The sequence below is a fragment of the Phoca vitulina genome, unplaced genomic scaffold (genome assembly GCF_004348235.1).
Source record: "Phoca vitulina isolate PV1807 unplaced genomic scaffold, GSC_HSeal_1.0 scaffold50, whole genome shotgun sequence".
In the NCBI taxonomy this organism is placed as follows: domain Eukaryota; kingdom Metazoa; phylum Chordata; class Mammalia; order Carnivora; family Phocidae; genus Phoca; species Phoca vitulina.
Window position 1 is genome coordinate 641,721 of NW_022589753.1, and position 26,236 is coordinate 667,956.

General features: G+C 62.1%; 1 protein-coding gene across 15 annotated transcripts in view; it reads left to right on the top strand.

The window, feature by feature from the left end:
* The first annotated feature begins 9,670 nt into the window (after nucleotides 1–9,670).
* KCNQ2 (potassium voltage-gated channel subfamily Q member 2) overlaps nucleotides 9,671–26,236 on the top strand; it is a 56,545-nt gene continuing 39,979 nt past the window's right edge. For all 15 annotated transcript variants that reach the window (XM_032387552.1, XM_032387537.1, XM_032387545.1 and 12 more), the window contains exons 1-2: nucleotides 9,671–10,015; nucleotides 25,346–25,436. In XM_032387552.1, coding sequence (XP_032243443.1) covers nucleotides 9,720–10,015; nucleotides 25,346–25,436 — 387 coding nt within the window. In that variant the 5' untranslated portion in view covers nucleotides 9,671–9,719. The remainder of the gene's footprint in view (nucleotides 10,016–25,345; nucleotides 25,437–26,236) is intronic.

Genomic DNA, 26,236 nt, shown 5'->3' on the forward strand with positions numbered 1-26,236 from the left:
TAGGAGCACTTCCTCATTCCCACCAGAGTCTGAGACAGATGAGGGTCCTGGCCGTGGTTTCTGGGGAGGGTCTCAGCACTTTGGGGCCCGTTCTGGGGCGAGGTGATGAAGGCAGGGCCGGGAAGTTCTATGCACCTGGATCTGAGGTCTGGCAGGGTTCTGGGCCTCGCTGCACCCCTGGTGCCAGGCTCAGAGTGGGGCCCACGGGCAGCCAGGGGACCTGGGGCCTCAGCCTGGTGGAATGCAGAATCTCCTGGCACCCACGGGGGGCAGCACCCCTCCCCAAGCGTTCCCCCCCTGCCATCCAGCCCTGGGGGGCTCTCCTGTCCAGCACTTTCCAACTGGGGGGGGTAGGCCCCGGGCTTCCCTGCAGCTGCCCACACTCAGAGGGCAGGGCTGCTGGGGGCCAGTGGGCCTGGCCACACCTCGGGCTTGGACGCCGGGTGGGGGGTGCCGCCTGTCACAAGGGGGGGCCGGGGGGGCACTTGCGCAACCACCTGTGTGACCCTCGGGCCATCGGTTCTCGTAGGTGCACACGGCGTCATCACGCGTCTCAGGGCCCCTGGAAAGCCCCACGTAAGAGAGAGAGCCGTCATGACAGACAAGGCCTTGGTATTGCCGTGCACACCTTTTGACCTCTAGGGCCTTCTAGAAGGTTCTTCGGTGCCTGGACTGACCTTTGAGAGCTGCGGACATCAGCAGCAGTGCTCGTGGCAAAGCACCAGGGACGGGGCAGGTGGCTCACCGAGCCGCAGCAAATCTGCGCTCCCAGGTGCGGCCCGCTGCCTCCCCTGCCATCTCCGTGGCTGTCAGCCCCGTGTGCTCCCTGGAGCTGGGGCATGGCTGCAGGGGTGAGGCGGAGGGCAAGCTTGGGGCGCGGAGGGAGCTGGGGGGCCTTCCTTCGGTCCAGCAGTGGGTGGGCCCTTTCCCACGGCAGGCGGGGCAGCCGAGCTGGGTAGGGGGCAGAGTGTCAGCTTGGGGAGCCCCGAGGGCAGCTGGACGGGGCCGTGGGTGTGGGGGTCTCGACAGCCTCAGGGCTGGGGGCCCCAGCTGGGACACAGGTCGGCACTCACGGAGGGTTTGCGTGCTTGGGCTACGGAGGAGGATGTGGAGGCCCAGGGAGGTGCCCTGCCTGCCAGCCACCGTGCTGGTTTGGGCCCAGGCTCCATGGGGAAGCACCTGAAGCCAGGGCCTTGGGGCCAGGGGCTACCACTCTGCTGGGCTCTGAATAATTTTTTTTAAAGATTTTATTTATTTATTTGTCAGAGAGAGAGGGAACACAAGCAGGGGAGGGGCAGAGGGCTGAGCAGGGAGAAGCAGGCTTCCCGCCGAGCAGGGAGCCCGATGCGGAACTCGATCCCAGGACCCTGGGATCATGACCTGAGCCGAAGGCAGACGCTCAAGGACTGAGCCCCCCAGGCGCCTCTGGGCTGTGAATAATTTAAAGCAGGAGCCACCAGGACCCAGTTGGCAGCTTCACTCTTCACTTTGGGTGCCTCTGAAAAATTCATGAGTCCTCGAGCCTGCGGGGTCCTGCTGAGCTGGCCAAATCGGATCTGTCTCCTGCCCTTGTCTGCCCAGGGCTCCTGGCGCCCTCCCCTCGAAGTGGAAAACATCTTCTCGTTCCCCCCCACACACCAGGGTCCATGGTGGCCCTGGCAGGGACAGTTCTGTGTCTGAACAGTAGTTTCAGACCCCAGCAATGGGGTTTTGGGGTTTCTCACAAGGGAGTGACTGTCCTTGTGGGCAGCAGTGGGTGCATCTCCGAGTGGGACCATGGGTATGCCAGATCACATCTGTGCATCTCGGGTGTGTACCCAACGTGGACTCTGTGCACCTGTGTGAGCGTGATCTGGATGTGGAACGCTGCACCTCTCTGTGGGGCGTGGGGAGAACTTGGTGGGGAGTCCTGGCGCTCTGGGAGCTGGTGCAGTGAATGAATGTGTGCATATGTATGCAAGTGGTTATAGGCATGTGTGCGTGTGCCCTTCCTGTGCACGTGGGTGCGTGTCCACTTGGATGCGTGTTTGTGCATGCTCAAGAGAGAGCACACGCACATGCATGTATGTGCATGAGTGTGTGCATGCACACTTGATCGCACGTCTCAGCCCTCCCTGCCCTGCCGGCTGGCGGTCTAGCACCAGAGCTGAGCCCTGAGAAGCATCTGAGATAGGCTGGATCCAGGCTGTGCTGGGCACTTTCTCTGGCCTGTGGACTCGCAGGCAGAAGCTGGCTGGGGCAGCTGGACTGTCAGGGGTATGATCTCCGCTGGGGTGAGTCAGTGGGGGTTGGAGAAGGGTGTCAGTAAGAGACGCAGGGTGCTGTCTCTTTCCTGGCTTTACTTGCTGCCCCGAGTGTCTCACTGTGGGGTCATCTGGGGAGGACGGGGAAGTGGGGGCAGCCTTGAGTCAAGAACAGCTCAGACACGGGCTCGGGGCCGGGGGTCCGGCCTCTGTGACTGCCAACACAGAGGCCCAATCAGCCTCATCACACCAGGGTCTGGGCCTGGATGGTGGGCTGAGTGGGGGCCCCAGGCAGGGGTGGGGCAGGTGAGAGAGCATCCAGGTTCTGCTTATCCTGTGTCCACCTTGGGCAGAGTGGGGGGACCTGGAGAGGTCAGTGGGGCAAGGGCCATATCACTCCCTGGGCTGTCTCTCTGAAGACACTTGGTGGAGCGGGTGCTGCCAGCTCTGGGTAGGAAGGGAGCTTTGCACCCGCAGGCTCCATGGAAGGGGCACGGGGGGCTGTGGGCTGGGCTTGTGCCAGCCCCATGTGCCTGATGGGCCCGGTGGGATGCCTGGGGTCTGGTGACTGCCAGCCGCCCTTTGAAGCCTCGCCAGTCAAGCAGGCTGGGGCCCCTGGGTTCCAGGGCTCAGCCGCCTGGAAAGTGGAGGGCAACGCTGAACCAAACGGGGGGCCGGAGGACACACAGAGGGATGGAAGAGGTGGAGAAGAGGAGCCATGGCCCTGAATCCCCTGGTGGGCAGTGGTAACATTTCCCCTTTCATCTCCTGGTCTGTGAGCAAAGCTGATGCTCCCCAGAGTGGGCGGGGCCTGGATGGCAGCTCTGTGCACCTGCAGGGCTGAGGCTGTCTTGGAGGGGTGCTCCTGGGACATGGCTGCCTTTGGCGCTCTCTCCTCCCTGTGTTTACTCTGCGCATCTCCCAACACCCAGGCTCTTCATCTGGTTGAGGAAGGCAGTGCGTGTTGGAAATGCCGTGCACTCAGAGCCAACCCTGGAATGGATGCATTTATTTTTACTTTAATGCTTATATAATGCTTGTTCATGCTAGGCATTGTCTAACTGCTTTACAAACCTTAACTCATTGCACTGTCGTAACAACCCTGTGATGTATGTACTACTATTTCCCCCCATTTACAGGCTAAGAAGCCGTGGTACAGAGAGGTTCAACAACCTGCCCAAAGCCACGCGTGTCAATTAAGGCTATAAACCGTGAAACACAGCGAAGACTCCATTGTTCTGTGATGGGGTAAAAGTAGTGTTTTGTCGGCAAGCTAGAACATGACGACCTGGAAGGTGCAGGGCTACTGTGTTGAGCTCTGATGATGAGCTAGTGATGAGCCTGACTTGCTGCGCCTTGGCGATCGTGGACCTTCGCCCAGATACTTGCCAGCCCAAAGCCCTTTGGGGTGGGGGTTCGCCCTCCTTCCCAATATTCCAGATTCCTGCCTCCTTTCCCATGAAAATTCCCATCCCTTGGCTTGGGTATTGTTAGGAGCTTTAGGGAGAAAAATCCATGTATTTGGACTAGTTCACACTAAGGTGTGGATGGCTAACTTACCAGAACAATTTGCATTTCAAGAGAAGACCTTGTCAACCTAGATCATGGTGTCCTCAGCACCACTGACATGTGGGGGTAGAGAATCCTCTGCCGTGGGGGTGGGAGGGCTTTCTGGTGCACTGCAGCAGGCCTCCACCCACTAAATGCCAGAAGCACCTGCCCTAGTCACGACAACCAAAGATAGCTCTGGACATTACCTGATGTCGCCGGGGAACAGGGCTGCCCCTAGGGGAGAGCCCCTGGCCTACATGGATCCCCTCTCTGTGGGTGGGACGCCAGGAAGGGAGGGGCTCAGCATGTCTGAGCTGGGGGGATGGACAGATTCTTCTCTTCAACTGCAACCTGTGTGTGGGGGTCCGTAGGACGTGAAGGAAGAGGGCTAAGTGGCGGGCTGGGATTGCTGGGGCACCTTCCTGACCTCCCCTGGACACCACTCCGAGCTGGATGTTGCTCGGGACGTTTTGCAGCTCTACTCTGTTCAGTGCCCCGGCAGCCCCAGAGGTGGGAGCTTTTTCTCTCCACTTGACCAGTGAGGAGCCCGGGGCTCTGCTCGAGGTCTCAGAGCTCAGCCGAGCTTGCGGGTCGTCTCAGGGTTGCGCTCTGTGGCAGCAACACCCTGCCTTCAGCGAGGCTGTGGGATGGAGCCTGGTGTTTGCTGGCAGGGTGGTTCATCAGGGGCCATCCCGGAGAGCCCTCGTGTTGGCTGAGGACTCCAGCTCTGTCTGGGCTGATGTGCCCCTGGTCTCCTGGCCAGAGAGTCCAGCCTTTCTGTCCCATCCCCTTAGCTTATCATGTGGTGACCTTGTCCTGGGTGGGTGAGGGGGTGGCTGGGGGACTCTGACAGCCCATGGGCCCTGCCCCAGGTTGGACAGCTCTGTCCAAATCCTACTGGACATCTGGCCAAGCAAGCAAGGCACTCAAATGAGCCTGGGCCAGCAGTGGGAGGGCAGCCAGGACCCAGATGCTGACAGCCTGTGTGTGGGCAAGCAGCTGACCGCTCTGCTGGCAGGGAGCAGGTCTCCATGGCACTGAGTTCCAGCTGCCCATGTCCTCCCATGGACTGCCCCTGCAACCCCTGAGCCCCACAAGCCCCAGGCCGGTCATCAAGGCACATCCTGGTGGAGGCTCCAAGCGATGTCTAGTCCTAGAACAAAGTGACTGTCATTCAAGGAATGTTGAAGAGCAGCTCTGTGGGCTGGGCTGGGGCTGTGAGTGTGTGCACAGGGCTGAGGGTGTGTGCACGGGGGTGTGAGTGTGTGCACGGGGCTGAGAGTGTGTGCATGGGGCTGTGAGTCTGTGCATGGGGCTGAGAGTGTGTGAATGGGGCTGTGAGTGTGTGCATGAGGGTGTGAGTGCGTGCACGGGGCTGAGTGTCTGCACCGCCTGTCCAGTGGAGGGATGAACAGGAGGCAAGCAAACACACAACAGTTTCAGAACTCACTGTGGAACCAGGACTGAGAAGGGGGGCAGGCATCCACTTCAGGGAAGACCCATAAGCCTGGCCTCTCTGAGAAGACGCACAGAGACCGTGTGCTAGTGGAGGGAACAGAATTCCTGGCACAGGAAACAGTACACACAGAGAATCCTTCGCTGGCTTGAGGGTCCCTGGGGCTGTCATGTGCCTGGGGTGGGGGATGGGAGGCGAGGGGTGGGAGGAGTTGGGGCGGAGCAGTGGGGGTGCGCAGGTGGGGTGGTCTGAGAGCTGCAGGGCTGGATTACGGAGGTGAAGAAAGCATTGGGATATTGTCAAAGTGCCACGGGAGCGTTGACGGGTACAGACCCTCGGAGGGGCCTGGGTCACACCTGCCATCACAGTGCATGAACGTGGACCTGTCTGTCCCTCGCATTTTATCTGCCACAGAACAGGGGCGGTTGTCATAGGTTTTTCTTTTGCCCAGAGGTGTGGAGAGGGGAGTCCGGGGTGCCTTCTAAAGGCACAACCTCCCAAACACCACCCTCGTGTGTTCTTAGAGGCTGGACAGTGGGGTGCAGGGGACATGGGCAGCGGTGTCAGAGGCCGAGCAGGGGGCTCCCTCCAAGGCCCAGAATGTACATGTTGGCTTCCGCCCTCCCGGATGCGTCCAGGACCACCTGCTCTCTGCAGCCCATCTCCACGTCATGGGCAGCCATGGACTCCCAGTGCCAAGGTATTATCTGCGGCTGATAAATACCCATCAGCTCCCTTATGTGATTGGCTGGTTTGCCGGGGGCTGGGGAAGCTTGTTGAGAGCTCTAATCCTTGAAAAAAACCTATAAATTAAATTTTTATTGACTTTAGTATAAGATGTTTAAAAAAAAATCGATGCTTTCATATTAAATCTTTTCCTTACGGCCTTGCTCCCCCATGAACTGGATAAATTCAGCCCTTCCTCCTCCTAATAACGGAAAATTCCCTGGAGGGGAGGGCTAGGACTTTCTGTCTGGGTAGGCACTTCCTGTTGTCCAAATTACAAAATTAAGACAACAGCCCTGACCCAGGTTAGGGGATTGAGAGCTTGTCTCTTCTCATTTCCCCAAATGAAGTCTTATTTCTCCGGCTGGTGGGATGTCCCCTCTGGCCTCCCCCAGGGTCATCTGTTTTCCTGAGGCCATCATGACTGGGGAAGGAGCTTGCTCTTTTTCTGCAGGGAGGAGGTGGGTGCTGGTGAAACAGGAAGGTTTGGTTTTCAGTGTCGCCCCCCAGTGTCCCCATGGTCACTGGCCCAGGGAACTCGAGTGTGGCTGAACACCTGGACGTCAATAACTTCTATGTGACTGCAGGATGTCCACACAGCATCCGGCCAGGGCTGCATGAGGCAGGCTCCGCGAGCAGGTGTCAGAGCTGCCCCCACCCCTGCAGGGAATGGCCAGGGCAGTGTCACTGCTGGTGTCCCTCGGCCAGGGCAAGCAGCCAGCGGAAGCCCGTTTCTTCTGGGCTCACTTGCCCTGCACCCTGATATCTTCCCTGCGGGACCCACCGTCCTATGTTGTCTGTGAGACTAGAGTCATGACCCCCCAGGGCTGCATCCCAGGAAAGGCCCAGCCCACTCTCGGCCCTGTACCTCTGCGGGAAGAGGGAAAAATCCAGATGTGCTGCAATTTGCAATCCACCACCAGCAGCTGTGGTATCTTCTGACCACACATTGTGGATCGTGTGCCAGGCACCGGGGGACACGACAGTGGGCAGGAGAGCCAGGCCGGGCAGTGGGGTCCTAGCCCTGTGTGGTGAGTTCCCTGATGGGAAGGGAACATGCAGGAGCACTTTGGGGGCAGGGGGGCTCTGTGAGAGCTCTGAGTTGGCCTTGCGTGAGACAGCAACAGTGGCCGGGCTAGTTTCTCAGCTCAATAGTCCGATCTCGGCTGCTTAGTGCAGCCAATGATGTGGGGGTGGGAGGAGGAACCAGGAGGAGAGGCCAGGAGCGGCGTGCTGGGCCTAGAGGCTCTGGGGAGAGTGGCCAGTGCTGGAGGTGCTGAAAGGACAGCACCCAGTCTGGCTGGCCAGCCCCATGTCCAGGGGAAATGGTCTCCCCAGACTGGAGCGGGGTGCTGTGTGCATCTGGATTTTTCCACTCCTCTTTTCTGGATCCCATCAGTTCAGTTTTGGCAAAGATGGCTTGAGCCTGAAAGCTTTCCCATCTATTTTTAAATAAATGAAATTCCTGTCTCTTGCATGGAATTCACCCCAAATGAGCATTTTCAATGAACTGCTTCCCTGGGTTGCGGGGGTGGAGGGCACTGTTGACCAGGTTGCTGACAACAGGACAATGGTGTGCGTGGCACAAAATTGAAATCATACACGTTCAGTGAGCCAGCGCACTGAAAGGACATCCTAAACAGAGGAAACAAAGATTTTCAAGCCTTGATATGGGAGTCATCTGCCAGAACCTCTGGGAGATGTGTCAGACCTTTCTGGGGTCTGCTGTTTGAGACAAGAGAACAGAGGGCTTGGGGATGCAAAGCTGTGCCTGCATCCCTAGCAGGCTCCCCTCCTACCTGGCCGGCAGTGGTCCCGCTGGAGGGCCCTCCCCCAGGAGACTGAAGGCAACCGGTCTCTCCTTGATGTCTCGGAATGCCAGAGAGCCTGGACGTTGCTCCCATCTCAGGGCTCATATGTTTACAAAAATGATACCTGGGAATTGCTCCTCCTTCCTCTGTGAACCAACCCTACCCACAGGCCCACTTCACTCTCACATCAAGCCCTGAGAAGGGGCTTCCCCAGGAGGGGCCATGCCCAGCTTTGGTGGCACCCCATAGTCTGGGGCTCCCTCTTAATAGGACGAGGGATCACGAGGGCTGCTCAGAGGCCGATGAGTGGAGGGAGCCAGCATGGGCAGCCTCTCTCTTTTTGTGATGTAGGCGGTCATGCCCCTCCCCTTGAGCTGACCAGGTGGGCTGCCCCTTCCTCGGCTTGGGCTCAGTGAGGGTGCACACACTCGAGAAAACTGCAGCCCTTTGGGGGCACACTGGCTGAATTCTGGGGATGGTAGCTAAGGACCAGGCACTGAGGCGGGGCGGTGGGAGTCACGAGCGTGGCCCCTGAGCCGTACCTGTGTGCACAGGTGTATGGGGGGCACACCTGGCACTCCATCCCCAACATTCTAGATGACTTTCAAATTAGACCATTCTGTTTTCTGCTGAATATGGAAGAAAAGGCCACATGGCCTTCAGCTTGGGAACTGAAAGGGCAAAGCCGATCCGGCGCCACGGACAGTGCTGTTTTATGAGCCAAGTTACTGGTGAGGACATGCCAGCTACTACACAGGGCCTACCCTCGTGGACCCCACAGCACTGGGCAAAGGCGGGAAGAGCTGGATGTGGTCAGGAGAGGTGCAGCCAGCACACCCAGGTGTGCAGAGGGAGTAGGTGCGTGGTGGGGTGTCCGTGTGGGGTGCACAGGGGCCTCTCGGTGCTTGGGGAATGGGTCCTTTAGCTTCCCAGAAGAAGGTTCCAGAAGGACACCCCCCCCCCAACCATGGATTCCTGGCTAGGGGAGGCAACCTCTGCCTACTCCCCCTGCTATCTCTGTCCAGAACCTGCCCTCCTTTGTCCTGGACTATGGCACCAGTGTCCCCCCTGGCCTCAGGCTCTGTCTTGCCCTGGGGCCCACCCTCCCAGGTCCTTTCGGGGGTCTGCAGAAGAAAGTCCAGGCCCCTTGGGGTACGTCTCTCCGGTCTCACCTCTCTGGCCACCTCTGCCCCTTTCCCTGCTGCAGAGCCCTCTGCAGACCCTCCCTTTCTCCTGCTCCTCCCTTCCAGCACTCCTCCCAGGTCCAGCTCAGGCCACCTCTTAGGAAGTCTCCCCAGATGCCTCCCTCTACACTCAGGGGACCAGTGTCTAGGAGGTCCTCATACCTGGCCCACTTAGAGGCCAAATGCATAAGGTCCTAGTGGGCTGAGCCTTAGCGAAAGGTCTAGCAAGGCCGGTGCCCATCCCTCCGTCCTGCTTCTAGGTGTCCAGTCCAGAGGTCCAGCTGGTAGGAATCCAACTGGGGCCAGGCGCTGGCAGGGCTTTGGGATCCAAGGGAGAGCTGGGCACCGCTCAGCCGATGCTCTTGTCTCACCAGGGGATGACCAAGCGGCCAGATGCCCTGGTCAGGGCACATGGGGCCGCGGGGAGCGGGGCTCGCCCGGCCCGGGTGGCCAGACGCCCGGAACAGCCAGTCGGGTCCTCATCTGCTGTCTCCTGCGTCCCCTCCCCTCCCCTCCCGCGGCCCGCGCGGCGTCGTCGCAGGGGTTAACGGGGGCGGGGCGAGGCGGCGGGCGGAGCCAGGTGGCCGCAGCGTCCCCGCGCGCGGCCCGGGCCGGCAGGAGCGCGGAGCCGCCGCCGCTGCCGCCTCGGCCATGCGGCTCCCGGGCCGGGGGCCTGGGCTCGGGCCCGCGCCGCCCCCTGCGCGCTTCCCCCGCTGAGCCCGCGCCCGCCGGGGCGCCGCCCGGCGCCATGGTGCAGAAGTCGCGCAACGGCGGCGTGTACCCCGGCCCGAGCGGGGAGAAGAAGCTCAAGGTGGGCTTCGTGGGGTTGGACCCCGGAGCGCCCGACTCCACCCGGGACGGCGCTCTGCTCATCGCCGGCTCCGAGGCCCCCAAGCGCGGCAGCATCCTGAGCAAACCGCGCGCGGGAGGCGCGGGCTCCGGGAAGCCCCCCAAGCGCAACGCCTTCTACCGCAAGCTGCAGAATTTCCTGTACAACGTGCTGGAGCGGCCGCGCGGCTGGGCGTTCATCTACCACGCCTACGTGTGAGTGCCCACCGCCGGCGGCCGCGCGGGGGGGCGCGGGGGGCGCAGGGGCTGCGGGGCACGGCGGGGCAGTCGGCGCTGGCGGCCCCCGGCGCGCGGCTGCGGGCGGCGGGGGGGCCCTGTGCGCCCGAGAGCCCGCGTCGGTCAGGCTGGCGCCCGGGTCTGAGCCCGGCGGACGGCGTTCGCTGGCTAAAGCGAAGGGCGGAGATGCGCGTGCGGATCGGAAGGAGTTCTGGGGTCCGGGCGTCCAGGCCGGGGTGGGGGCGCCATTCCCCTACCAGCAGCGGCCTGGTCTGGTTGCATCAGCCCCTCCCCCGCAGGATGGGGGGATGTGCGGCGCCCCAGCCTCCCCTCCTCGGCCTGAGGCCCCTCCCCACGGACGCTGCGCTGAACAAAGGGCCAGCCGGGAGGGAGGGTGGCGCTGCCAGTCCTGCCACTGCATCTGGACCCCTCGAGGCCCCCCTCTGGGCTGGGCTCCCCCCAGGAAGGGGGCAAGGGGTGGGGGCAGGGGCTGGCTTACCCGGCCGCAACCCCCAAGCCGCTCACTCTCCACCTAGGGCGAGCTTCTGGGTTGCTGAAATGGGGGTGGGGGGTGTTCTCCCAGTATTACTTCCCTCCCCCAGCCCAGGGCTCGGGCTTGTTGCCTGTCTTGCCCCACCTGCCGGCGCTCGTCCCCGGCCCAGCCTGCATCCCCCAGGCTCCCCTCCACCCAGCCCAGCCCTGACCCCTCTGTGCTGTGCCAGCCCGAGCAGCAGGGATATGCCTCAGGCACTGTGCACGTCCTGGGCTCTGGAACCCCTCCTTGCTGGATGGATGCCCAGGAGGAGGGGTCCTGAGCCGGCCAGCCCTGGCCCTGTGCAGGGAGCTCCTGGCCCCCGGGGAGCAGCTGCAGTGGCCTCAGGCCGGCATTGTGTGCACATGAGTGTTGGTGGGTGCCGTGTTGGGGCAGGAGTTGCTCTCGTGCGGCCTGTATGTGGCAGGCACTCTCCCTCCCATCCCAGCTAGACTGGGGCCTGGACTCGGCCATTTTGTATGAAAGAGGCATTTTGGGATGGGAGTGAGGAATGGATTCTGGGAGACCATCTCCAACCCTGTGCCCCCCTGGGATGAGGGGGTGTGTGCCCATGGACTTGTGAGTGTGTGCTCTGGACAGACCCTCCATGGGATGGGGGAGAAGACCCCAGGGGGGAAATGCCCAGCTGCTGGAGGGGAGGGTGTCCTGGGGGAGACCACAGCCCTGGCAGGTGACTTGGGCACTGTCCCCAGCCCCGAAGCTGAGCCACCGTGGGAGGCAGGGGCTTCCCTGGCACCATGAGCGTCCCTCCCCATCCCCCCGGCCCCAGTGGGGCGACTTGCCCCCTTCCCATGTAGGCAGGCTCAGGCGTGCTGTTCATCCCTGGAAGAGCCCTGTGTCTCCTCACCAATGGCCCTTCTGTCACCACTTCCCTCCCCTCCTGCTGGGACCAGCTCTGGTCATCCAGGTCCTGCCCCGACCTCTGGTATGGGGTCAGAACCCACCCCACACCCCACAGCAGCCAGGTGCCCCTCTCTGGCCTGGGTATGGCTGCTGGAGGGTCTGCTGTGCTTTGGCCCCACACGTCCCAGGCCGGCAGGACATCCTGGGTCCCCGCCGTGTGGCCCCATCTCCAGCCCCGAGTGGCTCCTCCTGCCCGGGCCTGAAGTGGCCAGCCCCTCTGTGCCTCCCGCCTCCCCGGAGCTGCAGCATCCGGGAAGGGGTGCAGCTCGGGGGGGAAGGCTGGGTCAGGGTGCTGCTCCCGTGCATGTGCGTGCGTGTGTCCGTGTGTCCGTGTGTCCGTGAGCCAGGACGAGCAGGCCCGTAGCAGGTGGGGGCCCTCCTGCCTGCTCAGCCCCTTCCTGGCTTCCCCACCGAGGGCACGGGCTGCCTTGAGCTCCCTTGCCCCGACTCACTGGCAGGGAGACCCTTTCCGGGGAGTGGGGGAGGCCGGAGGACAGCTGTTGGGTAGGCAGTGAAGTCTAGTCCCAGAATCTGCAGGCCCCAGTCTTCGCTCAGGAGAGTGGACACAGCTGCTCCTTGCCCCCAGGCCTTGTGGAGATGGGCCGTATGGGGTAGCCGCTCTCCCAGGGCGGGCCCGCTGGACTCCCACCGAACAGTGACACGTCTGCTGCCGTTGTTGCTCAGCTCCCATCCCCCAGGCATGGAGTTCTCCACTGTCCCGATGCCCCACCCCCAATCAGGACACCTTCACTGCCCTGCTGCTGGTCTCCGCCCGAGGGTGTGGCAACCCTAGGATCCCTTTGCCCAGCGTGGACTGGCCCGTGTCTGTGCATCGTCTGGTTTGCTGGATTCATTAACTAATCCAAGTTCAAGGCCCTCTTCCCTGCCTGGCACTGAGCTGGGCCTGAGGAAGCCCGTGGGGGGCAGGGACCAGGCCTCCTCCATCTGCCCTGGCTGGAAGGGGGTCCTCAGGGCTGGGGCAGCACTGAGCCCTCCTGGGCCACCGTTCTGCTGCTTTTGCCACCAAAGCCTGGCTTCTGGAAGATGGAGGTGTGCCAGCAGTGGCTCTCAGGCAGGGAGGGAGGCGGCTGCCCTGTGGTTCCCCGTCCACCCTCCGGAAGGGGCTTTCTCCGAACACCTACCTCTGGGAGTGGAACCACGACCGTCACTCCTTCCTGGTGTGAGCATCTGGAGACAGGAGCCTTCCCTGAGTCAGGAGGGATCCCATGCCTGCCGAAGTGTGGGCCTGCCTGGGCAGAAACAGCTTGGACCCGCCCCTCCCAGCGCTGAGGCCCCTGGAGGGTCCCTTCCTCTGCCTGGGTAGACAGAACCTACCCCGGGTGATGGTTCACCCCAATTTGGGTGGGCAGCCCAGGCTGCACATGGATCCAGGGGGCGGTTGCTGGGACCCTGGGTGGGAGGACTCCCACACACGTTGTCAGCACTGGGTGGGGCCCTGCATTGAGGAGCTGGGCCGTGTGGGGTGGGGAAGGGGTCCAACTCAGCTCTAGGCAGCCCTGCAGACCCTCCTCCCCACCGCCTGCCCCTCACACCTCAGGCCAGAGTCTCAGGCTTGAGGGTCTGTGCACCCTGAGAGTGGGGGTGTCTGTGTGTAGGAGGATTTTCTGGGTATAAGTTCTGGAGTTTTTGTGAGTTTCTCAGAGGGGATGTGAGCCTAGGCCGCCCTGGCGGGGATGTGGTCTCGGCAGGTGGGGCTTGCGGGCCTGCTCTGGGCAAGTCCACGGAGGATCCTTTGGGAGCCTGGATTGGGTGTGACCCCCGCGCTTGAGGGGAGCCGGGCAGTTACTCCTTCGAGGGGATCCCTCCGCGTGGTTTCTCTATGGCTGAAGGGGGAATGTGCCTGTCATGTGCTGGTCTCAGATGTATCTCCGGGAGCCTGAGAGAGGGCTGTATTCACTGGTGGAGAAGCTGAGGCCAGGCGAGGTTGAGTCAGCTCCAGAGCTGTCCCACTCAAGCTGAAAGAGGTCTCTGCCTTGGAGATGAGAGTTTTGGGGTGCAGATTGCTTGACCTTTCCAACATCTGAAAGCCACTTTGAGTTGTCAGGATGAAACTGGGTTTAAAATGGGCCGGGTGGCAAATGCCGGGGACGGCTGAGCTTGTGAGTCCGGGCTCAACGTGCGGCTCACTTTTTGTGAGTTGTTTTCTCTTGGGCTGGGCCACCAAGCCCTCTCTGTCCTCAGATGGCACCTGCTCCGGGGTCTGTGCTGGGGGCTGCTGGGCCCGGCGTGGTCTCGTGCTGCGCCGCAGCAGGCTGGGGTCCAGGGCCTCGGGGCCTGCCACGGTCCCCTGCGTGGCCTTGGCTAACCCAAGTGGGGTCACACTCTTGGCCTGCACAGGCCACCTGCTGTCCCCTCTTGCTTGTCTGCCGCCGGTGGGCCTCCCCGGGGGCAGGTGGAGCCTCTGCCTTCAGCCTTGGCCCTGAGTGTCTGCCGCTCTGTTCCTTGGTCTGACCGCATTTGATGGTCGAGCGTGGCCCAGGGAGGCGGTTGGGGTCCTTCTGCTGACGGAACATTCTGTTTCCAGAAGGAAGCTGGAGTCTGCCTGGCTGTGTTCTCAACTGCTTTCAAGTCGCAGACCTCTCTCCAGCCTTGGGGAGGGAGTACCCACCGAGAGTCGGAGAACCTTATGGAAATTTCCCCAAAGGTGGGACCACCAGGAGAGTTGTGGTTTCCAGGGAAACGGGGGCTGACCAGACCATCCTCGCTGGCCTGGAGACCTCAGCCTCCTTGCAGGATTTCTTACCCTCACCAAGTAGTTTAAAGCGAGAGCAGACCCTGACAATGCAGTCCCGTCTAACGTCCACTGTGTCCACTGTGTCCACGGTTGCGCTGTGGAGTCCCCCACGCCCCTGTGTCTGCAGGCCGGTAGGGTCGGCGGGAAGCTCAGTGCTCGACAGCTTCCCAGGTCGGAGCGGAAGGAATCTCGGTTTTATCAGACGTCTGTACCAGTCAAAGTTTCCAATTCCAAAGACTCAGGAGGAGTTGGCCAGCGAGGTGGACACTGCTGTGCATCGGGGACCCTCAGACCCCAGATGCCACCACGATGTGGTGGGAGGCCGAGCTCCGTGTCTGGCAAGACTTAAGGCCCAGCATGTCTTCGAAGGAGCGGGTTACGTCCAGTCGTGGATGGAGTGCGTCTCGAGAGTGTTTCACAGCTTGTTTAGCTTATACGTTAACCCCCAGGCCTTGGTCAATCTCTGCTCCCGCCTGTCTGGGATGCGGGCCCCGTGCCTCTGTGCGTGGCCGTCACTCAGCAGATACCCTGGGTCCCTGCGGGGAGAGCCACGGGGCTAGCCTTGAGGAGTGGGCTCTCTCGCTGTCCCGTGGAAGGAACAGGGTCCAGAGGACTGAGCCCCTTGGGGCATTTCATGGAAGAAACCAGCGGCAGGGTCTTGGGTTTGGAGAGGGCAGGCCCCTCAGGGTAGAACCTCTGTACAGGACAGGGGGAGGGCATGCGGCACGTGTTCTGTGGCCTCTGAGAATCCACGGGAGGTTGGACAGGGCAGGTGGGCCAGGGGCCAGGCCTGGGGTTCAGGCCCTGTCCTGTTCAAAGGCTCAGGACCGTGGGTGGGCCCTGGGCTGGACGCCTCGGAGAGGCGAAGCTCAGGAGGGACGTTGGTGCCTGACTGGTTGTTGGAGACCGTGCCGGGATACCCCGAACGTGCCTCCCGTTAAATATTCTCGGGTACAAACGTAGGATCGTTCCTGGACGGACATTGCCGGGTACGTGTGTTAGGAACAGACATCCCCACGTTACCCCCACGGGGGTCACCCTGTCTCCATTTCCACTGCTTGTTAGGCGTGTCACTTAAGTGGCTCCCTATTTGTGGCACGATGTTATCTGGTGGTTCGGAGGGCGTGTTTGGGTGAAGGACGGGGAGTGGTGTGGACCCCTGGCTCTGGGCTAGCCTCACTGGGCTCCTGCCTCCACCGACGCCCCCAGACCCTGGACCCCAAGTTTCCTTGTCTGTAACGTGGGCTAATAATTCTGTGTTTACTTTCTGCGAGTCATCGACCGGATGCTCAGTGTGTGTGACGCTCCCAGAGCTCACGGCCGTTGCTCTTAGGTCTCCATGGCTGTGGTTTAGCAGAACGAAAAGCCCTGCCCAACAGAAAGACTGGACAGCCAGGCGGATGGAGGCTGGCCTGTCTGGACAGCTCCCGCGGCCGCGCTCCCGCCGCTCCGCCCAGCCGTGGCAAGCCCGCAGTCCCATCGGCCACGGCTGGGCCTGGATCAAGAGGTTTGTGGCTGCTGGTAATGAGGCCGCACACTTAGACGTGGGGCCCCATCTGACGCTTCAGATGCTTGCTTGTGTGTTTGTCCCGGGGGACTGGCCATTTTCCTGAAGGAATTTGCTTGCTCTGCAGCTGCCTGGGTATGGGACACGTCTTCTGTTCACGGCTGAAAGGCGCACATTCCCAGCGTCCTGAGCCTCCAGACACCGAGGCAGGAGCGTTTTCGGCTTGACAAGCAGCTCTGTGGGCAGGTTGTACTGATGGGTCCCCGAGGACCGCTGGCCTCTGCCTGGGCGTCCTGACCAGCCCCCACTGTCCTCGGTCCACGCAGGCCTCAAGGCGGAGCCCACCCCCGGCTGCCCTGTCCGCAGAGCATGGGAGCCGCCTCCGGGCATGCCGCTTTCTCCTGCAAGGGCTGGAGCTCAGCTGTGCTTTCCGACGGCTGGCAGCTCCAGCCGCCTCTTACCACGGCGCCGGGTTTGTGGCAACGCCCCGGCCACCGTGGGCGGAGGAAGCGTGTCTTCCACTGGGGCTGCGTGGCACCCGTCCACCTGCCCAGCAAAGCCGGAGCCGCTCAGTTGACCCCGAGCTGGAAAGAAGAGGGTCGTGCAGACCTGAGGTTGTCCCCAGAGAACAGCATCTTCCGTGCTGGGGGAGGGTTTTGAACAAAGCACTTGTTCTGGAAATGACTCAGTTTTGCGCCTTGCCCCGGGCCCCACACTCCACAGGGGTCATGCATCCCACTCACCCCCCCCGCGGTGGTACAGCAGTGGACCCCGAAATGAGCTTGCTGTCCCTGATTAGTTCCCGCGGAGGTGGGTGCGTGTAGGAGAGGGTCAGTGGCGGACGTGACTTTCCCTAAAGCCTGTCTCTTCCTTATGCGAATTTAAAAAGCTGTGGCGAGGGGCGCCTGGGTGGCTCAGTCGGTCAACGTCTGGCTCTTGGTCTCAGCTCAGGTCTCGATCTCGGTTGTGAGTTCAAGCCCCACGTTGGGCTCCACGCTGGGTGTGAAGTCTACTTAAAAAAGAAAAGCTCATGGCCAGAGTCGGAGGGGAGGTGGTCCTGGGGTGGTTCAGCAAATGGACTGGTCTGGAGTTGGGCAGAGGGAGGGCTAGAGTTTCTGTTGTTGGAAGCCGGTCTAGATCATGCTTTTAATTCATCCAGAAGGACAGGGCTGAAGAGCCTGGGATGACAGTGCCCCGGATTAGGAGCACTCTGGCTGAGCTGGGACCTGCATTCCAAAGGCTCTGCCAGGTCAGGGCCTCCTGGGGGCACCTGGAAGGTCAACATTTCCAGAAGAATAAGGTGCTTCTAAAATGATTTGCTCTAAGTACGTTTGCATGGCTTTCTCTGCAGGAGTCTGGCTGAGCGTGCCAGGATGGGTCCTTGTTGGGAGCCCATGGGGATGAGGCTGGGGACTCATTGTGGGGACGGAGGGCCCGGCACGGTCACCGACAGGCACCCTCTGCAGGTCTGAGTGCTGTTTAAGGAACCACTTGTCAGCCCTGCTGTGCACCCAGCCTCACCCTTTCCTGGCGGAGGGCGGGGAAGTTGGTCCCCGTGGGGCAGGGATGCAGGTCCCTGTGTGGGTTGAAGCTAATGTTTCCTCCTTCTTCCTGGGCCTTGGTTAGTGCGGGTCTTGCTCGCGGGGGTGGTCAGGTCTTGGAAAGGGGGTCTTCTAACCCTTCCTTGAGTCTCGGATGATAGGGACAGGATTGTCCTCAGGTGCTTCACACACCGGCTGTCAGTCAGCCCCCAGATGCTGAGGTCAGGGTCTGTAATGGACCGAAGGCCACTTGACACATGGGGCAGCCGGGATTCAGGCCTAGCGGATACTTCTCCAGCAGCCCCCATATATGGCGTGGAGACTCCTGCTCCTGGGGGGGGGGGCGACCTGCCCATGGAGGGGTCTGGCTCCTCCCCAACCACCAGCTGCCCACAGCCTTAATCCCACTATTTAGCATCTGGGGTTGGCTGAGGGGAGGAGATGCTGGGGAGGGCAGGGCCCTGCCCTCTGGCAGCTCTGTGCAGAGGCTGTGAGGGTTGGGGCCACGGCTGCTTCTCTTGGGGGAACTGGGGATGGGTGTGTTCCAGGCCCGCCCAGAGTCTGACCTCGTCTGCAGGATGTGCTCCAGAGCTGAGTGTTATTAGCCTCTACCCGTTCCCCGGCTTGAATAAAATTAGGTTTCTAATTCTTTTGGATTACTTGGAATAATTTTGTAACTGTACAAAAAGTCCTAATGGGAGTCATCAGGAACAGCGTCCCCGGATATCCCTCCATCATCCGTGGGGGCGGCAGGTTGGCAGCTCGCAGTGAACCTGGCCGCAGAGTGTCCTCCTAGATTGCTCCTGGCCATGTGCAGAGTGCTGCCGTCCCCCACCCAGCCGCTCCCTCCCCTAGGTCTCATCTGGTTTGCTTTGTCGTTCCACGGAACTCAAGAGTTTAGAACAGCTGAGTTTGCTTTTTCATTCAGGCTTGAAAAAAATATTTGAAGGGTTCATAGGAGGAAAAGGCCAATTTCTCCTGGGACCCCAGGCTGGTGGGGGGGAGGTGGTGAAAAGCTTTGGGAAACACAGAGAGAAGCCGGTTCAGCTGAAGCAGGTGTGGAAGTGGGAGGAGCCGTCTCTGGCCTGCAGACCTGGCTGGGTCCATGGGAGTTTAGAAGTGTGTTCAGCCACAGAGACAGAGCCTCAGTGAGCTTCCCGCAGGAGGGCAGGGCCTGACCCAGCTGTTTTTCATGTGCAGAAGGGCAGAGCAGGGAAGTGGGAGCATTTTGGAGCTTAGGTCCCAGGTGGGCCTGGGAGGCCCCGGCAGGTGAGGCGGGAGAGGGTGCTGGCCATGGTTCTGAATGTGAGCCCGCGGGCCTGGCTCCTCAGGGACACCGGCCGAGGCCCTTGGAGCTGGCTGGCTCTGGGGAAGGGGCTGGGTGGCCAGCACAGGTACCACAGCCCCTCCCCTGGACTGCTCGCTTCCGTCTCCAGATTTAGCTGCTGGTGCTCCCGGGGTTCTTTCCTCCCAGTTAGCATTCTTGCTGGCGTATCCAAGAGGGTCCTCTCTGACGTGCGTTGTTTAATTAGCGGAAAGCCGAATTAATATAGCATGGCCCGAAATCAGGTACTTCATCGCGGGCAGCCCTATCTGAGCCCAGACAGCGCTGCTGATCTGAGTGAGGGGCGTCAGCAGCTTCTGAAAGAAACACTTGGGGATGGTGCGTTATCTTCTCTGATGACAAAAATAATACACACCCATTGTAGGAAGTTGGGAAGATGCTGACAAACACAGGAAGAACATTTGTCTCCCTGATTTATTTTCAAGCATCTGTGCCCATCTAGGCATTTTTTAAACAAGATAGGATGCAGACTTCTATCATCCTTTTCCGTGTTAAAGATGTACTGTGGAATTTCCCCATGGAATTAGATGTGTGTGTTTGGTGAGTTGCTGGGCTTTGTCTCTGAGAAGAGCTCCTTGGGGGGGAGGTGACGAGGGTCCCGTCCTGACTCCCCTCACCTTGTGCCCTTGGTGGCTTGGGAGGAGACAGTGGCTGTGGGCTCTGGCCTGGAGAGTGGACCCCAAGCCCATGCCTAGTGGCCATCCAGGGGGAGGACGAGGACTGGCCCAGGAGGGGCCGTGTTAAAAAGATGTCCACCTGGGGGTGAGCTGGCTGGAAGCGTGAGTGGAGTCCAGGAAAACGCCCACTGAGATGTTTTTAGGGGACCATGTGCCAGAACTATGAGCACTGGGAGCATGGGGACAGGGCCAGCCCAGGAGCTGGTTAGAGGGTCTTCAGGAAGAGTCTGGGGGAGACTGACACTGGGGGCATCAGGCCTGGCTGTCCCATCAATCTCAGGGGGCAGCAGGGTGGGGAGGCCGGGGTGCAAGGGGCCCTTGATCAGGGGCACCGTGTTGGGGTGGCCTGAGCACCTGAATGGGTTCCTGGGCTCGTGAAGGGAACGTGGGATGCTGTTCTGTGGGGTGTGGTCCTCCTGACCCCCCTGTTGAGCACTTTGCCCCCAAGAGCTAATGTCTCCTCGGCAGATGACAGGTTCTGCTAATTGTGTCCGGACCCCGGAGCTCACAGCATAGCAGTGCCGCCTCAGGGGACCCCTCCTCACCCTGCTCCTGCACCAGGCTTCCCTGTGATTGTGCGGACGCACTGTCCTTCCCCAGTCCTCTGCCGTTCCTTGTGGGGCATGGCCTTGTGTTTTGTGAGCTGCATCGGCCGCATTGTGAGTTCACGTGTGGCCAGGGTCCCCAGAGAGGGCCATGCCCTTCCTGGTCTCAGGACCCTCATGCTCTGCCTTTGGAAGCCCTCTGGGTCCCTCTGAGACACAGGCCTCCTGTCCACGGGCCCCTTCTTGACCCCTTGCTCCTGTCCTTTTCAACGGTGTTTGGAGACAGTGCGGCATGCACCACTGAGCCTTGTCTGAGTGGGGCTGTGGGCCGCTCTCCAGCCGGATCGACCTCAGGGGGGCTGTCTTGGTCGTCATGTGTCAGGATGCCTGCCCCACCCCTCTGTGTGGGTTCTGGCTGTGTAGTTGGGGGCCAGCTGAGCAGGGGAGGAGCTGAATGGACCCCTGCTTGGAGGGTACCAGCATAGCAGGGCTGGGCAGCCTGTCAGAAACCTGGGGACAAGAAGTAGGCAGCCCTATGATGGATGTGCAAGCAGAAAAGAGCTTCAGGCAGTAAGAACAGTGTGTGCAAAGGCCCTGGGGCCAGAAAACTGGCTTGGGGAAGCTGAGAAATAGACAGGAGGGGAGCGAAGTGCACTTCCTATGGTCTCGGTGGGGGGCTGGGGGTCCTTGAAAACTTGGGGCTTCTGATGGGTGAATGGCTAGGGAGACATGCAGGACTCCTGACCTGCGTAGCTCCCTGTCCTGAGAGAGCCCCTGGCCAAGGCCTCAGAGGGACACTGGCCATCCTGGGGTCACTGGCCAGTGGGGGGCATCAAGGGGTCCCTGAGAGCACCTCCCTGCCCTGGGTGTTAGAGGAAGGGGCGTTAGTGTGAAAGGCCTGGCTGAGGAGTGGCCCTGGGGGCTGGTTGTGGGAGGGGCTGGAGTGGGGTGGGGGTGGGGTACAGGCAGGCCAAGGCGGGGGCCTTGGTGCCGAGCCAGAGGCTGGACCTTCTGAGGAGCTGGGGCCTTCTGGGCTGTGGCTTGCCAGGCACGAGGCATGTATTGAGCACTTGCTGTGTGCGAGGCACAGCCCCAGGTGTTCACCTGGCACCTCCCCACGGCCTTCGGCTAGGTGGGTGCTCCCGAGAAGCTTCCATCCTCGGATTAGCAGGCTCAGGTGGGAGGCCGGGCTGGCCTAGGGGGTCGGGGGGGTGCACCCATGGGTGAGCCTTGGCTCCAGAAGAGGGTCTCGGGAGGGTGGCCTCCTCCTCCGTCCAACCCTGGCGGGATCTCACAGTGATCCTTCACGTCTGGTTTAGGCCTGGAGCGGCTGTCAGCAGTCCGGCTCTCCGTCACTCCTGGGAATTGGAAGTGGCAGTGGGCCTGGGAGGCAGAGCAGTTTATTAGGGGCGAAATTAGATTCCGGGTCCTAATGGACGAGGCGGGCAGGAGGCTCCTGGGGGCCGGGCGGCGAGTCTGGACTGGAGGGCCTGCGGTGGCCTCACGCTGGCTGATGCTCGCTCAGCCTGGGCCCCGCTGGGCTTCTGGGCCACGCAGCCCCCAGGGAGGCACAGACGTACCGTAGTTTCTGCAGGGGAGAGGGTGCTCAGGCTCCGCGCCAAGTGGCCGCAGCGAGCTGCTCCAGGGCCTCCATTCTCCTATCTGTAAGATGGGTGAGAGCATGTTCTGCCTTTAGTCATGCGCCTGGCACATAGTAGCCTGGCTGTGAATGCTAGCCGGTGGGCGGGGGGGGGCTTGCTGTCAGAGACCCTTCCCCACCTTCCAGAGAGCAGCCGGTCAGGGCTGGGGCGGTGGTGTGCCTTCTCCCATCCCTGCTGTGAACTCTTAAATGTTTATTTCATTACATATGGAAATGAGGTTAATAGCCCCGGCCATCCCCTGCCTTAGTCTTTGGGGGCAGCGAAGGCGTCCAGGGTGTGGGCCCGGCCGCAGGGGCTTTTGTCCTGCCTCTGCTGAGCACCCTCCCTGTTGACCCCAGGAACGAGGTGGCGGAGGCTCTGCCCTATTTTTCCGGAAAGTAAATATTCCGTGCTGTCAGATGGGGCGAGGGTGTGGGAGGGGAGACGGAAGCAGAGGAGTGTCTCCCTGGAGGTGGGGGCCGCCCCCCTCAAGTGCAGGGGCAGGCTACACACACGTGCACACCGGGCACACACCTGCTCGGTGCCCCCCACGACCGGCCGACCTGCGCGTCTCCACCGCCCTCCGTCCCTCGTCCCTCCCGTCAGCTCCTGTCTGCTCTGGGCCCCGCCCTGCGCCCGCGCCCCATGCCTCAGAATCCCAGCACTCAGACTCCTGCCCGGCCTCTCTGCTCGGAGCTCAGGCTGTGGCTCAGGTCCCTCCTGACGTCTGGCTGAGGTCTCTCCTGCTGCTGGGTGAACACAGCCGCTTGCCATGGGCCCCGGGCGACGCTGGCAGGCACCCAGGCTGGGTGCGCGTCAGACGAGGGGCTTGTCCCAGGCGGCGCTCCCTCTCCGGGTGGCCCCTTTCCTCACTGTTGAGGTGAGCGCCGGCTGAGGCCCTTCTCACCTCCCCCGCAACCTCGTGCCTCCCATCCTGGCCCCTGGAACCTGGGGCTGGCGACTGGCTGCTGGAGACACTTGTCTCCTTGGCAACCACTGCTGGGGGGATTCACGGTGATAAGCCTTCTCGGGCTGTGGGCGAACCACCCCGTCCTGGCCCTGGGGATGCCTCCGTTCTTTCCCCGCATCCCGGACAGTCCCCAGGCTGAGAAGGCCCTGCAGAGAGCAGGCTCGGGGGAGCCTTGCAGCTAAGGAAGGGGGCTCCCAGCCTCGGGGCGGGTAGAGCTGCTCACCTGTCCCTGTCGGGTGGAAGCTGACCAGCATCCTGGGCCCGCAGAGCAAAGATTTCTCTCTGAGTTTCTCCTCACGAGCGCGTGGGTCCTCCGCGGCCTGGAGGGGTCAGCACTCTGAGCACATGGCGTGCTTCGAGGGGACCCACGAGGGTGCTGGTGGTGGTCCCTGCACGCCACCTCTCCCCACACCTCCCCCAGGGGCCAGGAGTGGGAAGAAGCGTCCCTTCCTGCCATAGTCGTCAGGAGCAGAGACTGAGGGAAAGGCCTGCGGGAGAGAAGGCAGAAAGAACATGGCCACTTTGAGATCCCTGAGCGTCAGCGGCAGGAAGCTGCAGGTCTGCCCAGGGCCCCACACCTGCAGCCAGGTGACCCCCACGGGCTTCGGTGATTCTCCCCTATTGCCCTGCAGGAGGGGGGCACCTGTGTCCAAGCTAGCCCTTCCCCCAGGCTCCCCAGGGCTGGACCCACTCAGGTGTCTGCGTCACCGAGGACACTGTGCTCGGGCCCCCTACTGGCTTCCCGAGCCTCAGTTTCCCCATGTCTAAGATGGGCATGAGTGTGGATGTCACCAGGGGGCTGGCGGGGGCTGCGGTCCCTAAGGCGCCTGCAGACAGGAAGGTGCCTGGAAATAAACATTCTCCGTTGTTCAGCTCCGTGCAGCTGGGGGTGGGGGACGTAATCGCCGTTCGGAGGCCTTCCTCTCTGGATCTGGGGGGACCTCGTCCTGGGCCTGGAGGTTCGGCTCAGTGGGCGGAGCCCTCTCTCCCTGGGGATCTGCTCGTCTTCGCTGCGGCCTCACGCCCTGCCTGCCCCCTTCCCCCGCCTCTTCCGGAGTGTGCACCCCCAGCCCGCCTGCCGTCTGTGGCTGTCTGTTCTAAAACCTCAGAAGCAGGGCAGCTCGGGGTCGGCTCCGCTCACCTGGCCGAGCGGGAGCGTTCCCATTGTCCGGCTTTGGGCTTTTCTTCTCCGGAGTTGTTCTGTGGCTCTGGACCTCCCAGCCATGGCCTGCTGGGAAGGGCAGCCCATCCACAGAGCACAGCCAGGCCATTCCGGAATGTTCCAAGATGCCGGTCAGAGCCGCCCACGGGAAGCAGGGCTGACAGGGCCTGGTCGCCTTGGGACTTGGGCTTTCTCTTTTTCACTTCAGGGGAACGTTTTCTCACAGCGTGAGTCTGAGCGTGGAGTCCGACCTCCCCCACGCGGGTGACAGCGGCGTCAGCCTCCCCCTGCCCCATTCTCTCGTCTGGTCAGACTTGCCCTCTGCTGAGTCCCGGAACACGCGTCTTCCCTGTTTCTGGGCCCCCCCTTGTGCTCTTCCCTTATCGCCTCTTGGCCCCACCCACTCCTCTTCACCTTCATGGACACCTCCTCAGGGAAGCCTGCCAGATTGCACGTCTCCCCTTGGCTCCCTGCATCTCTGCACTGAGCCAGGCTGGGTTGGGTGCCCTTACTCCCGTGGGTGATACGTTCAGCCCCTGCCATCACCCAGGACTCTAGGGTCCTGACCCAGAACCTGGAGCCTCTGCGTCCTCTGTGCCAGGCAGATCCACCCTGCGTGGGTGCGACTTCCCCACTGACTGAGTTGAGAGAAAATACCACCAGGCAGAGAATTACAAATATATACATAAAGCACATGGGATATCTGGATGTTTTTTTCCAGGGCTCACTTAATTGAATAAATTGTCTAATGAAAGGAAATTAATTGTGGTTTTGAAATGTGACTGCTTCTTCGCTCACGTCCTGTCTGCGCGGCGGGCTCTGGCTTCTCCTCTTTATCTGTCAGTGCTTCTCTGCGGGAGCTGGGTGTGCGCCGGGCCCCCTCCCCAGACGTGCTCCCAGGGAGGGTCTTCGGGGCGCACGGGGCAGGGCTGCCCGAGGTGCGCCAGGACCCGGCCGAGGCTCAGAGCTGCTGGTGCAGCCCGACTGGTGCCCCAGCAGGACCCCAGCAGGACCCCAGCGGACCGGGTGGGGCTGGGCCTGCGTTAGCACCCGAGTGGCTGGGCTCGGCTGGACCGTGCAGCAGCCGCCGCCTGCCACCTGGGAGCCTGGTGGTCTCCACTCCTGGGTGGCAATAACACCCAGGAGGGGAGTGGTGTGCGGGCCCCTCTCTAGCTCCCCACACCACGTGCTTCGTGCCCCTCAGGAGCCCTGGACCTGGCCCTCAGCCTCAGGCACTCTGCTCCCTGAGACCCCAGCCTCACACTGTCCCCCTCGGCCGGACCCCCTGGCTGCTGCGTCGGATGGGGCCTGGCGTCTGCGTTAGCTGCACGGTGCCTCCCGGCTCCCCTTTTCGGGGACTGACGGGCCTTCTGTGCACCCACCGGGCAGGACCCAGATCTGGCGGCCAGGGCCCTGGGGGGGCGTTCGTGAAGGACCGTGCTAATTGGAAGACAGGCCTGTTCTGTTCCTGAGCCTAGAAAGGGACGACTGTGTGCAAGGAAGAGGACACAGACCTAATGAGGGACGTCCTCGGGGCAGCCGGCGTTCCCTCTCTGAGTTCTGGGGACCTTCCCAAAGCCCGAGGCTGCTGAGGCGGGTGTGGCGGGCGGGGTGGCGTGCAGTCCTGGGGGGCACTGCAGGCGTGGGTGCGGGGCTCGGCCCCCCTGTACCCCTCCGTGCCGCCGCTGACCGCCCTCCGCCTCGGCCCCAGGTTCCTGCTGGTCTTCTCCTGCCTCGTGCTGTCGGTCTTCTCCACCATCAAGGAGTACGAGAAGAGTTCGGAGGGAGCGCTCTACATCTTGGTGAGCCCCTGGTGGGACGTGCGGCCGCGGAGACGGTGGCCGGCGGTCTGTCCCCCAGCCCCTTGCTGCGGAGCCTCTGACCCCCAGACCTGCTCCTGCATGAGCCTGGCCTCCCCTGCAGAGGCCCCCGTCCCCTCCCACCCGTGGCCCCTGCTCTCCCGGCTCCAGCCTGGTGGAGCCAGGCCCGTCCAGCCTCCCCTGCTGACATTAGCGAGCGACCTTGAAGTGTCCACCGGCCTGACGGTCACAGTGCCCCCACCTGCTTCTCCCCAACACCCAGTCCGCCCTGCCGCCCCTCCCTGTGTCCCCGCAGCGTCTGACAGCCCACCCCAACCCCATCCCGTTCCCACCTGCTCACTAGAGCCTGAGGGCCCAGGAGGCCCCCTCCCCGGGAGGTGTGAGGAGGTGTGGGGTGTTTCCCTAGGACGTGGGCGCGGGGCGGGGGCTGAGAAGCTGACAGCAAATGACAGGCAGGGGCGGGCGCCATGGCAACCACAGTGTAATGTCTTTGTTGCTGTTGGTGACGGAGGGGCGGCAGGAGGAGGCCGATCCTGTGTAGCGGGAGCCGCAGAGCGCACTCCCCTGCCGGCCCTGCGCTCTGGCTTGGGGTGTACCGGCCTCAGGGAGGCCACACCCCCTTGCAGTTACCTGGGACCCTTCCTCAGCTTTGACCTCTGTGCCCCCCCAGCTCACCCTGGACAGGCCCCCCACACTAACACCTGCTCACTGGACGGACCCCCCCCACTAACACCGGCTCACACTGGACGGACCCCCCACACTAACACCTGCTCACCCTGGAT